The 15,426-nt window shown below is 62.0% G+C and overlaps 1 protein-coding gene across 1 annotated transcript in view; it reads right to left on the bottom strand.

Annotated features, from left to right (window-relative positions):
* Window positions 1-320: 320 nt before the first annotated feature.
* The window catches only part of FBN1 (fibrillin 1), an 84,027-nt gene continuing 68,921 nt past the window's right edge, over window positions 321-15,426 (bottom strand). The window contains exons 51-70 of the mRNA XM_038750670.1: window positions 14,990-15,106; window positions 14,475-14,603; window positions 13,748-13,867; window positions 12,369-12,494; window positions 12,015-12,164; window positions 11,648-11,713; window positions 11,322-11,438; window positions 10,010-10,129; window positions 9,666-9,788; window positions 8,995-9,126; window positions 8,503-8,628; window positions 7,322-7,528; window positions 6,949-7,074; window positions 6,491-6,613; window positions 5,602-5,718; window positions 5,259-5,387; window positions 4,801-4,920; window positions 3,432-3,663; window positions 2,940-3,102; window positions 321-1,627 (exon numbers count right to left, since the gene is read on the bottom strand). Coding sequence (XP_038606598.1) covers window positions 1,235-1,627; window positions 2,940-3,102; window positions 3,432-3,663; window positions 4,801-4,920; window positions 5,259-5,387; window positions 5,602-5,718; window positions 6,491-6,613; window positions 6,949-7,074; window positions 7,322-7,528; window positions 8,503-8,628; window positions 8,995-9,126; window positions 9,666-9,788; window positions 10,010-10,129; window positions 11,322-11,438; window positions 11,648-11,713; window positions 12,015-12,164; window positions 12,369-12,494; window positions 13,748-13,867; window positions 14,475-14,603; window positions 14,990-15,106 — 2,936 coding nt within the window. The 3' untranslated portion in view covers window positions 321-1,234. The remainder of the gene's footprint in view (window positions 1,628-2,939; window positions 3,103-3,431; window positions 3,664-4,800; window positions 4,921-5,258; window positions 5,388-5,601; window positions 5,719-6,490; window positions 6,614-6,948; window positions 7,075-7,321; window positions 7,529-8,502; window positions 8,629-8,994; window positions 9,127-9,665; window positions 9,789-10,009; window positions 10,130-11,321; window positions 11,439-11,647; window positions 11,714-12,014; window positions 12,165-12,368; window positions 12,495-13,747; window positions 13,868-14,474; window positions 14,604-14,989; window positions 15,107-15,426) is intronic.

Here is a 15,426-nt window from a genome sequence, read left to right as displayed (position 1 = left end):
CCGAATCCCTGCCGGACGGACTCTGAGTAAAGAGACCATGCCGGGGATAAAAGCAGCGTGGCATAATGGCTAGAGCCCGGGCCTAGGAGTCAGAAGGTCGTGGGTTCTAATCCCGACTCCACCACTTGTCTGCTGTGTGGCCTTGGGGAAGACACTGCACCACTCTGGGCCTCCGTTCCCTCCTCTGTAAAATGGATATTGAGACTGTGAGCCCCATGTCGGACAGGGACTGTGTCCAAACCGATTTGCTTTTTCCCACCCCCAGCGCTTAGTACAGTGCCTGGCACATAGTAAGCGCTTAACAAATACCATCATTATTATACACTAGAAAAAAGAGACGGTTTTATTGTGACATCGAACCCTCGTCGGAGGCCGGTGGTCGGCCCCGGGTCCCAGCGCGGTGTGACCGGGGGGATGGGGGGCTCGGAGCTCGTGAGGGGGCTGGGGAGGGGGGAGGAGGGGCGGCCCTGGCTGGCGGGGGCACCGGCCACCGCCGGCCAGAGTTCCCCAGCCCCCCCGCCCTCGGCGGAGGTGAGTCCCAGAGGTTGGTTTCGTCGTCGGGTTGGTGTGTCCACCCCCAGGGCCCGGGGGCGGCGAGCGAGCATCACGACCAGGCCTCCCGTCGAGGGGCCGTTTCTCGTTTACAAACGCCTCGGCGACCACGCTAGAGCAGGGTTACAGTATACACACACTTAATTTACATGTTCGAGGTTACAGGCATAACTGCGGTTGCGGCCGAGCGCACGTCGGCTGGCTGAACGTTACTGCACGAGTACTGGACTGAATACTTGCCCTTTGGCCTTCTAAGATGTGTGGATATTACGACAGTGCATTTATAAATCTAGTTTGAAAAAAACTGAGTAGCACCGAAGAGACGTTATAAATGGTCGCCCTCGTTAGGCGGAGGTGGGGAGGAGGAGCAAAGTTCCAGATGGGGTGGAGGGGACAGCGGCCCGCCGACCGGGGGGAGGGAGGGGCGTGTCCGAGGGCGACCCCTCCCCACGTCCCAGATTCATCATATCATCATACAAGTCGGGGGGGAGGCGGGAGCCGCCGCTCCGTTCCCCTGCCCACCAGCGGCCGCCGCCCCCACCTCCAGGGGCGTGGGCGGTGGGCGACCCCGGGCACAGGGCGGGCCTGGCTGTACCTATGATATGGAGAATCTGCTTGAGGAAAATGTCCACTTCTACCTGGCGAGCTTTGGTTTTCCCCAGCTTGGTCTCTGGCGGGCGAATTAATGGAGCACGATCTGAATTTTCATTTTCAGGCTCTCTCCCAGCTCCCCACTGAGGTAGTCTGCATTGTGCTTGCTCTCCAGCTGGTTCAACTCCTTCGTCTTGTAGAGCGGAACGCTGCTCAGCTGGAGGGAGTAGGTACCGGCCACCGGCTTCTTCTTGGAGAAGTGGAGGTAGCTGACGCCCTCCTTCGCGTTGAGGCGAAAGAGGCCCTGGGCGTTGCCGGACTCGATGAGATAGCGGCTGTGGTTCGTCAGGGCGGAGAGGGCAGGGACGAGCTCCAGGATGCGGACCTTGCTGCTCACCCGGGACACGTTGAAAGCGAAGACGGCCGTCTGCTCCTCGTCCCAGCTGGCCAGGCTCACAGGGGGGCTGCCCGCTTCCGGCGGGTCCTGCTCCGGGGCGGATGGGCGTCAGCGCCGCCGACCCCTCCCCCCCGGACCCTTCTAGACTGTGAGCCCATGGTTGGGTAGGGACCCTCTCAATATGTTGCCAATTTGTACTGCCCAAGCGCTTAGTACAGTGCTCTGCACATAGTAAGCGCTCAATAAATACGATTGATGATGATGATGTTGCCGATTTAGACCGCCCAAGCGCTTAGTAGAGTGCTCGGCACACGGTAAGCGCTCAATAAATACGATTGAATGAATGAATGACCCCTGGCCCTCCGCGCCCCTCAACCTCCTCAGTCCCGGACCCCCGGTCTCCGTGCCCCGTCGCCGCCAGCAGAGAGGAAGGAGGGATGGGGGCGGTGCACGGGACTGTCTGAGCCCTTTCAACTTAATCGGCTCCACGGGGAACCCCCCGCCAGGCGCCCGTGACCCCCTCCCTCCTCCGCCCCCCGGGCTGGGCTGGGGTCGGGAGGACACATGGTTGGGGGCGACCACCGGCGCCTCCAGCCCCACCTCAACCGGACCTCCCGGGTGATATTGCAAAAGGAGAGGGAAAGCGGCCGGCTCCTCACTGCTGGTTTTGCTTTCTGGCCAAATCCGCCACCCCTACCCAGCTCCTCCCGGGGATCCCGCTGGGTTGTCGTCGTCCCCGCCCCCCCCGACCCGCCCTGGGAGTTTCCCGCTTCCCCAACTCGGAGTCTTGGCAGAGAATCCCATCCTACTTCCTCAGCCCCTCCTTCCCCTGTTCCCAGCCGGCCTTGGCTCCCCCACCCTGGGATCCTCCAGACGGAGCTTGTTGTGAGCAGGGATTGTCGCTCTTTGTTGCTGTACTGTACTTACTCGAGCGCTTAGTACAGTGTTTTGCACACAGTAAGCGCTTAATAAGTACGACTGAGTTGAACTTAATCGAACCCTGGGCATTGGAGGCTGAGGGAGGGGGAAAGGAGCGAGTCAGGAGGGGGAGACAGGAGGAGAGATGGGGCCACGAGGATAACGGCGGAGGGGAGGCCAGGAGGAGGGGCCAACTGTCTGATTAGAGGGGAGAGAGAGAAAGTAAATAAACTGCCCAAGTCCCCTACAGCCCCTCCCTGGAGACTACTGCACACCTCGGAAAGCCCCACGCACGTGGGACGATGGAGGCCAGCAAGCGTGCTCCCCATCCCCCTCCCCTCCGACCGCCCCCACCACCGAGCACAGCGGCAGGGGGCCGTCAAACACCTCCCCACCCCCTCCCCGGGCTAATGTTCAGCGCTTAGAACAGTGCTTTGCACGGAGTAAACGCTTAATAAATGTCATCATTATTATTACTGACCTCGGCCGCGGCTGCAGTGTCGTTGACCTCCCGTCTTTTACGGCCTCTCTTCGGGTAGCCGTTGATCTTGCACTCGTAGCAGGTCTCCGGGGAGAGAGAGTTGTCGTCCACTTCGCCGCTGACCGGAGGGTCCAGGCCCCTGGCCATCCCTGACACACAGTGCCTAGGGGCAATACCTGCCGTCAGCAATCGCCCCGGGGACGGACAGGCGCCCAATCCGAGCCAGTCCGGGGAGGCAGGCGGTGGGATGGGGAGGTGGCCAAAACCTCGCCCCCCTCCCGCAATGCGCACAGGCAGACCCCCTCTCTCGTGCGCGGGTGTACACCCCCTCCCCACATCCAGAGATAGCCACCCCCGCTTTCTTCCCCTACGAGTGTGGGGGACCAAGGCAAACTGGAGCCTGGCCAGAATCCCGGCGTTCTTTCCCGCCCCGGGTCCGCCCACCCGTGGTCCCGGGCTCGGGTGCCCCGGACGCGGGTCTCCTGAGCTTACCCATGGCCGACGCGGAGGTAGCCGGGCGGGCAACCGCACAGGTAGCCGCCCTCCGTGTTGGCGCAGCCGTAGCTGCACGGCGCTTGGGGGGAACCGCACTCATTCACGTCCTGGCAGCCGCCGCTGAACTGCTCGAACTGGAAGCCCGCGGGGCAGGTGCACTTGTAGCTCCCCACCGTGTTGTGGCACGATGCCCCGCCGCACACGTGCGCGCTCAGGCACTCGTTCTCGTCTGCGAAAACATCCCAGAGGCCACGTACGCTCACCCCCGGCCCCACCGCCCCGCCAGGCCCAAAACGTGCTCGGGGAACGTAGATCCGCCGGCCCCGCCGGATAGATCCTTCGGGGTGGGGAGGGCCGGGGTGCTCAGAGCAAGCTCCTGATCTCCCGCTTTTCGCCTTAGCCGGGGGCACCAAGGCTGAGCCGAGCCCCGACTGGAGGCCCGCAAGGAATCCGGGATGGGTCTGTCCGGTCATTAGACCCTCAGCCCCGTGGCCTTTTCGGCCCAGAGCTCTTGTCTCCAGCTGTGGCACCGGGACGCTGGGAGGAACCACGTGCTAGTTACCCTTCTGGACACCCTCCCTCATGATTAAGGCTAGGCGGCCCCATACACCTGACTCTCCCCTCTCCATCGTGAGCCCGTTGTTGGGTAGGGACCGCATCTATATGCTGCCAACTTGTACTTCCCAAGCGCTTAGTACAGTTCTCTGCACACAGTAAGCGCTCAATAAATATGATTGAATGAATGAATGAATGAATGACTCTCCACTCTCCCCCAGTGACCCAGCAGGACTCAACCGATACCACTGACTCTCCCCTCTTCATTCCTCACTCTCCCCAAGATGACACAGCATGGACCCTCCAACACTCCTGACTCTCCCCTCTCCAATCTTTACTATCGCCTCTCCAACCCAGACTCTCCCTCTAGTGACCCAGCATGGACCATCCAACACTCCCAACTCCCCCCTTTCCATCCCTGATTCTCCTCTAGTGACCCATATTGAACCAATCAACATACCTGACTCTCCCCTCTCCACCCTCGACTCTCCTCCAGTGACCCAGCCTGGACCTCCTGACTCTCTCCTCCCCATCCCTGACCTTTTCCCGTGATCCAGCATGGACCACCCCACATCCCTCCTGCCCACTCCAGGAGGCCAGGCTCTGCCCAGGCCGGGGGTGGGGTGGTTCTTATCGACTCTTGACAGTTGACTGACTGACAGGCAGGAACAAGGCCCGGGGGCCAGGCCCTGCACGGGTCAGGATGGGGTGGTTGAGTCTTCTTAACTCCAGACTGCAGACTGACAAATGGCCAGAGGCCCGGGGCCTGGGCTCTCCCAGCCGGCATGCCCCGGGTCGCGCCGTGGCTTACCCACACACTGGTTCCACTGGTAGTGTTGCAGGTAGCCTTGTGGGCAGCTGCACCGGTACCCCCCCACGATGTTCTGGCAGCCATGCTGGCAGCGATGGTTGCCCTCACACTCGTCCACGTCTATGGAGGAAGGAATGCCCCCAGCCCCATTTCAGAGCTTCCAATGTGGATCCCACCCCCACCCCCATCAGTGGCTGGCCTGAACCTAAGAGGGGTCTCTAGAGAAGGGACAGCAGAAGTAGTGGGAAGAGAGGTGGAAGCCGAGGAAGGAGGTGCTGTGGGATGCCTCCCCTCCCACCGCCGCCATCCTCCCCATTAGTGCTGCTTCCCAGGGACTGTCTCCTCCAGCCACAGAGTTGGAAAGGGAGTGGACGCTGGGCTAGGGTCGGTCAGGCTAGCCCGTTCCCCAAACCCGCGCCATCCTCCCTCCCGCCCAGGAAGTGTGAGGCCACGCCCACCTTCACAGCTGGCGCCACTCTGGTCCAAAGAGAAGCCGCGCTGGCACTCGCAAGTGAAGCTCCCGGGCGTGTTCTGGCAGACGCCCTTGGCACCACAGATATTCACCTCCGTGGCACACTCATTGTTATCTGGGGGCACAGGGGGCGTGGGGGCACAGAGGTCAAATACGTACCCATAACCAAACACAATCACCGCCCTTCATGCACACGCAGACAAGCTCTCGGCTCGGACACACGCGCTACCCCCATCTCCCTGTATTATTGAGGTTTTCCCTCGCTCCCTTCCAGCCGGGGGGCAAGGGCAGCCCCGGGCGTGAACAGCAGCGGAAGCACCGAACCTCACCTATGCAGGCCGTGTGGTGCTGCGTGAAGCCAGGAGGACACTTGCAGGTGAAGCCCCCGATGGTGTTAACGCACAAGAACTGGCAGTTGTGCTGCTTGGTGGCACACTCGTCCAGGTCTGGAAGACAGCACACGGGCTTGCTCTCGGGGAGCCAGGGGGCCGGGGTGGGGACGGAGGGGACGGGGGGTCGAAGGGGCCGGGCCTTGAGCCCAGCCCCTGTAGAGAGCAACCTGGCCTCCTTCCGGGCCTGAAGGCTCGGTGTCGGGCAAGCGGGCTCAAGAGGAAATGCCCCCTCCTGGCGGGGCCGAGAGGAGATGGAGATAGTCCCCTGTCGGACAAGCCGGGCGGCCAGGGGCTGGGGAATCCATCACTTGGCTCCGCAGGCACGATGGGGACTCAGCCCTGCGCAAGCCCCCAATCCACCTACCCATTTGCCTTCAGCCGGCTCCCCGGGGAAAGCCCCTTCTGCCAGGACTAGGGCCAATCCTGTGTCCGACTTAATGATCTTGTACCTACCCCAGCGCATTTGGCACATAGTAACCGTCTAACTAATACCTCCACCATTATTATTAATAATAATAATGATGGCATTTGTTAAGCGCTTACTATGTGCAAAGCACTGCTCTAAGAGCTGGGGGGATACAAGGTGATTAGGTTGTCCCACGTGGGGCTCACAGTCTTAATCCCCATTTTACCGATGAGGTAACTGAGGCTCAGAGAAGTTAAGTGACTTGCCCAATGTCACACAGCAGACATGTGGCTGAGTCGGGATTCGAACCCATGACCTCTGACTCCAAAGCCCGTGCTCTTTCCACTGAGCCACGCTGCTTCTCATTATTAATATGGTTCTCCACCGCCAGTCAGCCCCGTCCCCCTGCCCCGCTCCTACCTTTGCAGCTCCTTCCATCCTCCTGCAGGATGTAGCCCTTGGGGCAGGAGCACTGGTAACTTCCTTCCGTGTTCTTGCAGATGAAGTTGCATGGTTTGGGTGCCTGGTTGCACTCGTTCAGATCTAGGCGGGAGAGATACACTCAGTCCTCTCCCGCCGGGCGTGGGAAAGCGCAGGGCCCCGACCTTCCCTCAGGGAGCAGGGGGTCTCCCAACGGCAGCCGACCCCTGGCCTCTAACTCATCAGCACTATCGCCAGGATGGGCGGAGCTCGCTGTATGAGGGGCGCTGCACTGAGAGTGTGGCATGGGCAGGAGATGGGCGAGTCCATGGCCACTGCCCTGAAGGCGCTGCTCCGGACAGCGCTGCTCTCATCTCACCGAAAAAACCCTGGATCCGAGGAGGGCCGCCTGGGCCGCCTGGCCCTGGGCGTATCCTGTGCCCACCCCGCACACCTACCCACGCAGGTGGTGCCGGTCAGGTCCGGCGTGTAGCCAGTATGGCAGATACAGTGGTAGGAGCCCCTCTCGTTGACGCACTCTCCGTGGCGGCACACATCATGGATCACCTTGCACTCGTCGATATCTGGGGCGCAGGGAACAGGGGTCAGAGAATGGGGTCGGAGGGGAGGGGAGGGGCGGGGCGGACGGGCTCCCATCTGTCTCGGGCAAATCCGCGTCTAAGCCGGTGCCCTGTTCTGCCGTTGGGCGGAGAGGGGTTGTCAACCAGGGTGCCCGACCGCCTGACTCGTGGCGGGGAGGAGGTGTTGACAGACGGCCCGCCCTGCGCCCACGCCCCCCGATCCTGCGCCCAACCGCCGGGGCCTGGGCACCTGCTCCGTTGGTCATGAAACCGCGGCCGTGAGGGCAGAGCTTCTTGTAAGGCACGGTGCCCTGGAAGGGGCAGAGCTCGCAGTGGGGGCCCCAGCCCCTCCCGCCGTCGCAGCAGCACTCGGACTTGGTGACGGGAGCCGCGTTGCTCGAGGCGATCTGGCACATAGTGTGCAGCACCTCGCTGAAGCAGTAGCCTTCCCGGTTGTCTGGAAGAGAGGAGCCGGCCGCCCGGGCGGGCGCGAGGAGAGGCTGGTCAGGGGGGCTACCCGGGTGGGGGTGCAGGGGGCCGCGGGGGCCGGGGGGGGGAGTGCAGAATTAGCCAGAAGTCCCATGAAAGAGGAGGAAAAGCAGCGTACCTGGCGAACCGAGGGCGAGAAGGAGGGGGAAAGGCTGGCGACAGCAGCAAGAAAGGAAAGGCGGCAGACGCCTGGCGGAACGAAGGAGAGAGGGAGTAAGGGGTTAGCGGGGGCCGGAGGGGCCTGGGGGACGGGCGGCCTGGGACCAGCCCTCCGAGCGAGCCGTGACCAGTGAAAGAAGAAGCTAGTGGCCGTGCAGGGCCGCGGTGCCAGGGGGGAGGAGCAAGAGGGTGGGCATGGCGACCACCTCTAGCGCAGATTTCGGGCCCGGGATAGCGGGAGAGGGGCAGGGAGATGGACTGCCCGGGCCGACGCCGGGTTCTACACAGGGGCGCTGGCTCAGGGCTTGTGGAGGATGTACCCGAAACCCCAGCCCTTCCTCCATGTCGGTAACGGGGTCGCCGGCCCGACAGAATTCCCCTGGGCCAGCTGGCGGCCCCGGGGAGGGGGCCTCGCTGGACCGGTGCAGGGTAGGTTCAGGCTCTCCGGCTAAGCCGGGCGCGGAACAGGGGGAGGGGGCCGCCCAGCCTCGCCTCTGCCTAGGGGGCGCGAGCTGGGGACTTGACTCCCGGACCGGAGACCAGCTGGAACGAGGGGGACGAAGGGAGGCGGGCTTATGTGGACATGCTCTGGGGCAAGATTGGACACTGTCTGCGGGAGCGGGAGACGAGAAGGGCCCAAAGAGGGAGGGAGTGGGGTTGGGAGGCGCAGATGGGACACGTAGGGGCGGAGGTGCCGGAATTGGGGGTGCAGAGGGGCACGTGGGGGCGGAGGTGGCAGAGATGGGGCTGCAGAGGGGCAGGTGGAAGCCCGCCGTTCCTCACCGAGACACTCGTCCTGAGCCGGGCTGGCCGTGAACCCGTCGTTACACTCGCACGTGTAGCTGCCGCGGGTGTTGATGCAGCGTCCGTTCTCGCACAGTCCCTGCCGGGTCTGGCACTCGTTCTCGTCTGCGGCGGGAGAAACGGCAAATGAAGGGGGAAGGTGACTGGGCTGGGGCAGGGGGAGGGGGCGGAGGGGCCTGAAGGAAGGCCCCTGGACTACGTGGCTGGATTCTAGGTGACCGGGCAGCAGGACGGGGGTCCCCCGCCCTCCCCCAAAGGCCAGGTCCCATCACGTCTGGGGGCGTTGCTAGAGGCTGCTCCTACTAAGGGCTCAACATTTGGGGTTGGGGAAGGGATTGGAGGGGTGGCTCATTTGTGCCAAAGTTTCTTTCCACCTCCAGAGGGTCCATCTAACCTTTGGCCCCGTCCAATGAGGCCCACCTTTGGACCGACACAGCTCTTCTCCCCGTCCTGCCCCACCACCTCCCTTACCGACACAGCCCTCCCCGTCTGGCCGCCGCTGGTAGCCGGGGCCGCAGATACACATGTAGGTGCCAATCAGATTTTTGCAGTCCATCTGCTTCTCTGCACAGTCGTGTTTCCCCTCGTCACACTCGTTCTCATCTGCAAAAACCGAGGGCAGGTCAGCTCGAGGTGTGGGGGACGAGGTCAGCTGGAATGGGGGTAGGATCATCTGGGAGGGGCAAAGTGAGTTAGGAGGAGGGGCAGGGTGATCTGGGAGAGACAGGGTCAGCTGAGGGGATCAGGGGCAGGGGCAGGTCCTAAGGGAAGGGAGCAGGGAAGGGTCAGACCAGGCCAAGGGGAAGGGGAGGTCAGACCCGAGCACTGGAACCACCCCACCTCCTGGCTTCCAGACTGACCTCATGCTGATCCTGTGATCACAATTGTACCCTTTACCTACCACACTCCACCACAATCCCTGCCTCGTCTCTCTCTCTCCCTCCCTCCCCGCCTCTCCCCTCCCTTCTTCCCCTCCCCTCCCCGTCCCCGCTCCCTCCCTTCCTCTTCTTATTTCCTCAGACCTGCTCTTCCCTCCCCATCCTTCCCTCCTTCCCACCGAAAGTGAATGAGCAAGAACTTGGGACATCGTGCCCTGGGACAGGGGGGTGACCAGGAGGCCTCTGCGAATATCCGGGTCTCACCTTTGCACATTCTCCTATCTTCTCTCAGGACGTAGCCCGCAGGACACTTGCACTCGTAGGACCCACGCGTGTTCACGCAGCGGAAGGCGCACAGCAGGGGGTTCTGTGCACACTCGTTGATGTCTGCAAGGGCCAGGAGGGCGGCCTTGGTCCACCTCGCCTCCTCTCAGAAGCCCAGTTCCGCCCCCCCCCCCCCCCCACCGCCCCCTGTTTCCCCGGCCTAGATAGGCCAGTGAGAGCGGATCCCATCAGGCGAGTCGGACTGGGACCCACACTCGGGTACCTCCCCCGGCCCTTAGCCCCCTGCCTGACCCCCTGGGCCGGGCCAAGCCGGAGAGACTCACCCTCGCAGGTCATCATCGGGCCGGGCTCGAACCCATCCTCGCAGATGCACTCGAAGCCGCCGATGACATTCCGGCACGTGCCGTTGCCGCAGGGGTTGCCCACCGCACACTCGTCCGTGTCTGCGCACAATCCCCACCCACCCCCGCCCCGGATCTCTGAGTGGGACCGCGGCGCTGGGGTCACGGGGAGGGGCGGACACCGTATGCAGGGGGCGGGGGGCGGGGGGAGAGGGGCCCGGGGGTCGAAAAGAGGAAACCGTCTGGGGCGCCGAGACGGTTTGGGGAGAGACCCAGCCTAGGCGGGCCGCTGACCTCTCTTCTCCAGCCCTGGGCCGGGTAGGGGGCCGGGATGGTTCCTGGGGCTAAATTCCGGCTACTCGGTATCACCCGAGCCCGCAGTGTCCCTGTCCCAAAGACGGGAAATGGGATGGGATGTGCCCCTTGACCTGGGCTGGCATGGCCTGGAGGTCTCGGGAGCTCCGGGGCAGGAAACCTGTCCCAGGAAGGGAAGTAGGGGCCAGGGTTTCAGAGACCCGAAGACTTTGGACGGGAAAGGAACGGCCTGTTCTGGCTGGGGACGAGCGCAGGCCTGGGGGACCCCTGGGCGGGGGTTTTTGCCTCCAGAGCTCAGGGAACATTCAGATCTTCCACCCCGCGGGGTCTCTCCACTACTACACCAAGCATGCACCTCGAACCCCGCGATTCAGCCCCTCTCGAGGGGGAGCATTGGCAGGGCAATCAATCAGCGTGGCTCAGTGGAAAAAGCCTGGGCTTTGGAGTCAAAGGTCATGAGTTCAAATGGGCAAGTCACTTAACTTATCTGTGCCTCAGTTACTTCATCTGTAAAATGGGGATTAAGACTGTGAGCCCCACTAGGGACAATCTGATCACCTTGTTATCTCCCCAGCGCTTAGAACAGTGCTTTGCACATAGTAAGCGCTTAATAAATGCCTTCATTATTATTTATGGAACATTTACTATGTGCAGAATACTGTTCTAAGCGCTTGGGAGAGTACAATATGCCAGAATTGGTGAACTCGCTCCCTTCCTACAACAAGCTTACAGTCTAGAGGTGGAGAGAGACATTAATATAAATAAATAAATCACGGATATGCACATAAAGTGCCGTAAGATTGACAGAGGGGTGAATGAAGGGTGCAAATCCAAATGCAAGGGTGGTGCGGACGGCAGTGGGAGAAGAAGAAAAGTCTGTTTGCCTCTAGCTGCCTCCTTAGTCGGGGAAATTCGTGGGAGCCCTTGGAGGGGGTCGAGGGGGGTCGAAGGCGGCCGGGAGCGGCCAGGGGCGACTCACCTACGCACTCCACGCCCTGGAGGATGTAGCCGAAGGGACACTCGCAGCGATAGGAGCCGTCGGTATTGATGCACTGCCCGTATTTGCACATGTCCGGTTCCTTGCACTCGTCCATATCTGCGCGGGGGTGGGGTGGGGGTCAAAGGGTGTTGAGAGAGAGGCAGTCGTGGCAGAGATGGAAAGATCACCCTGAAAACACCCTAGGGGCCCTGACGCAGGTCCGGAGCCCATGTGGAATCGTGGGGGGAGGGGGTGACACCCCCCCCACCGAGAGGGGCAGCGGGTGTCTTAGGGTGGGGCAGGGGCAGGGGGGCACCGGCACTCACCCACACGGCTGTCGTCCGGCCCCACCAGGATTCCACTTCCGTAGGGGCAGATCTGGCGGAACGCCTCTGTGCGGAGACACGATCCCGTCACCGCCTCCTTTCCCTTCCCACCCCGGACCCCCGCACCGCAACACAGCCCCTCTGACGAGCCCCCACCCCAAAGCCCAAGTCGCACGGCCTCCGCGAGGGGGGGCGGGTGGGGAAGGAAGGGGACCCTGGCCGGGCGATGACGAAGGGGTGCGGTCACACTGCGGGACTGGTCGGCCACGTCCCCGACCCCGGTCTGCCCCCTCCCTCCCTCCGTCTCTCCGTCCTTCCGTCCCTCCCGGGGCCCCCGGCTCCTGTCCGGCCGCGCCCGGCGTCCTACCGTCAGGCTCGCTGGGGCACAGCTCGCAGGGGTCTCCCCAGCCCTCGCCCTTGAGAGCGCAGCAGCACTCCACCTTAGTGTGGTTCTTGGACTTGGGGGCCGAACACTTGCCCGCCTCGAATTTGGCGTAGCAGAAGCTTCTCCTCTGGTCTGCGGAGAGCAGGGGTCAGCGTCCCGCAGGAGCGGCTCCCCGGGGATCAGGGGCCTGGGGGCTCCGGAACTGACTCTCCCCCACCCTCCACCCCGTCCCCGAGCAAACTCAGGCTGGTTAGACGGATCAGCGCTCCGCTCGGCCCAGGTCCGGCCAAGCCGGTGGAATCCCCGGCCCCGCCCTTGGCCGACCCCGAGCCCTACCTTGGCAGCGCCGCCCCGTGGAAGACAGCAGGAACCCTTCTGGGCACAGGCACTTGAAGCTGCCTGGGGTGTTACTGCACATGCCCAGGGCACAGATGTCTGGCTCTTCCACGCACTCGTCGATATCTGCAGGGGTGACAAGCCCCCCAACCCCGGGTGTCAGCGGGCGGGAGGGCGGCCACCAGGAGGCGCCATCACCAACCCCACACAGGGGAGGCTGCAGGCTTCTGTGCTACGGGGGCAGAAGGAACCCGATGGGGGCGGGTAGACGGTGAAAACTTTACTACGGTCACATCTCCTCCAAGAGGCCTTCCCCGATTGAGTCCTGTTTTTCCCCAGCTCCCTCTCCCTTCTGCGTCGTCTATGCACTTGGATCTGTGCCCTTTTGGGCATTTGGTTTTCACACTACCCTCTGACCCACATCACTTATGTACATACCTATAAATTAGGAACGTGTCTGCTAATTCCTTCGCATTGTACGTACTCTTTCAAGTGCTTAGTAGAGTACATAGAGAAGCAGCATGGCCTAGTGGCTAGAGTACGGGCCTAGGAGTCAGAAGGACCTGGGTTCTAATGTCGACTCCACCACTTGTCTCCTGTGTGACCTTGAGCAAGTTGCTTCACTTCTCTGGCCTCAGTTACCTCATCCATTAAATGGAGATGAAGACTATGAGCTCCAAGAGGGACAGGGTCTGTGTCCAACTTGATTAGCTTATATCTACTCAACACTTAGCACAGTGCTCCGCCCATGGTAAGCATTTAACAAATACTATAAAAATAATAGTAAGCACTTAATAAATACCATTTATTAATGTCTGCCTCTCCCTCTAGACTGAAAGCTTGATGTGGGCAGGAAGAGTGTCTACCAACTCTATTATATTGTACTCTCCCAAGCGCTTAGTACGCTGCTCTGCACACAATAAGTGTTCAATAAATACGACTGATGTATCGACTGATTGCTTCCTGGGGACGGCTGTAAGTTGCAGCGCCACCTTGTGGTCACGACGAACTCGGCCCTTCTGCCTCGGGCCACAAGCCCTTGGAAGCCTCTGGGGTCTCTTCAGGGTCCTCAGGGTCCCTGCTGGATTGGGGACTGTTCCCCGACCCGGTATCCAGCCTTCTGGACAGCTGGAGGGCGGAGGAACGCATTGTCCTAAAGGCCACAGCTCCCATTCACTGCCCCCAGAGCATAGACTCAGAGAAATGGTTGCTTAGTTTCTGGCCTTTCTCTCTGTGGGTACTCAGCACATACCACTAATTGGGTTCAGGCAGAGCTTCAAGCTGTCTCCTCGCCCTTCCTTAGGTCAGGGGGAGGGGAGAGGAGAAGGAGGAGGCACCGACTCGGCAGATGGTCCCGGTTTGTCTCCGGGGGTTCCCACCTTCACAGTTGTCGTTCTGCAGGCTGTATCCGGGGGGGCAGATACACCGATAGGAGCCGTCCAGATTCTGACAGGTACCCGGCGCACACTTGCCGGGGTCCAAGGCGCACTCGTTCACGTCTGTGCAGCACAGGGAGAGAGATGCTGGTTAGGCCGGCCTGGCCCACAACACACTGGGGGAGAGTGTCTGTGGCATTTGTGGGCATGATTGTCTGCTTGGGGTGTGTGTGTGTGTGTGTGTGTGTGTGTGTGTGTGTGTGTGTGTGTGTGTGTGTGTGTGCGTGAGGAGGGGGGATTGTATCTTTTTTTATATCTTCGTGTACCTTGGGGGGGGTCGGGGAATATGTGTGTTTGTGTGTCCTTGAGCAAGGGAGGTCCGGAGAGGCATAGATCAACACTCAAAGAAGATCTGGGCAGGGTCTTTGGCAAGGGGCAGCTGGGCCCAGAGTAGCCTGGGCACCCGCTACAGGGGTACGTTTGTCCTGGGAAGAGGGGAGGAGGTTCTAGACTGTGAGCCCATTGTTGGGTAGGGACCGTCTCTATATGTTGCCGACTTGTACTTCCCAAGAGCTTAGTACAGTGCTCTGCATACAGTAAGCGCTTAATACATACGATTGAATGAATGAGTGAATGAATGAATGAATGAGGGGGACCCGCGGATCCTTCCCCCGCCCCCGACGTCCCTGACCCGGCGGGCCCCGAGCCGCTCTGCCCCGACGCCCCTCACCCGCACAGCTCCTGCCGTCGGGGGTCACCGCGTAGCCATCGTGGCACAGGCAGTGGAAGGAGCCCACGGAGTTGATGCACTGGCCGTGGCGGCACAGGTTTCCATTCCCCGCGGCACACTCGTCCACGTCTGCAAAACCAACTCCAGCTCCAGGTCCATCGAAACGGGACAAGCCCAGCCCCCACCCGCCCTCTCCCACCCAACCCCAGAAACTGCCCTGACCTCTTCCTCCCAACCCCAAGAAATCTCCCCAGCTCTTTCCCTCCGAGCCCCAGAAACCTTCCCAACCCCGAGACACCACCCTGACCCCTTTCCTCCAACCCTAAAAGTGCCCTAGGGGGTAGGGGCAGAGCCCCTGCCGTGCTAATAGGCTCTGTGGCCGCTGCCAGGACGGGGAAGGGGGTCGGGGGCCAGGGGCCAGGCTGAGGTCAGTGCTCAGGTCAGTCAGGGCAGGGCCACGGCTTGGCTGGGCCGAGGGGGCGGGTGGCGGGAAGCGGGCGGGCGGCCGCTCTCACCGATGCAATCGTTGTTATGCGACAGGGTGAAGCCGTAGTTGCATTGACAGTTGAAAGAGCCCACGGTGTTGCGGCAGGTCCCGTTGCCGCAGGCGTCCCGCTCACATTCATTGATGTCTGTTGGGGACCCAGACGTTCCGGGGGGGGGGCGGGGTCACCATGGAGGTCCTGGACACCCCCCACACACTCTCACCCCCAGGAGAAGGGGAGGGACAGAGCCCGGCTCTGTGGGGCCGAGGTTCTGGGGGATAAGGGCCGGGGGCTGGGATAGGAGTGGCGGGGGGAGGGGAGGCGGCGGAGAGCGGGGAGGGGAGCTCCCAAGAAAGGCCTTGCTGAGCTGGAGGTGGAGCCCCTGAGCACCGAGACACGGAGAGAACGGCCTGTTCTCAGCCCGCCCGGCCAAGGGTAGATCCGCGGGCCAGGGGCAGAACACCACC

This window comes from Tachyglossus aculeatus, chromosome 8 (assembly GCF_015852505.1).
Source record: "Tachyglossus aculeatus isolate mTacAcu1 chromosome 8, mTacAcu1.pri, whole genome shotgun sequence".
Lineage (NCBI taxonomy): Eukaryota > Metazoa > Chordata > Mammalia > Monotremata > Tachyglossidae > Tachyglossus > Tachyglossus aculeatus.
The sequence above is the reverse complement of the archived record's forward strand: the minus strand, read 5'-3'. Positions and strand labels throughout refer to the sequence as shown.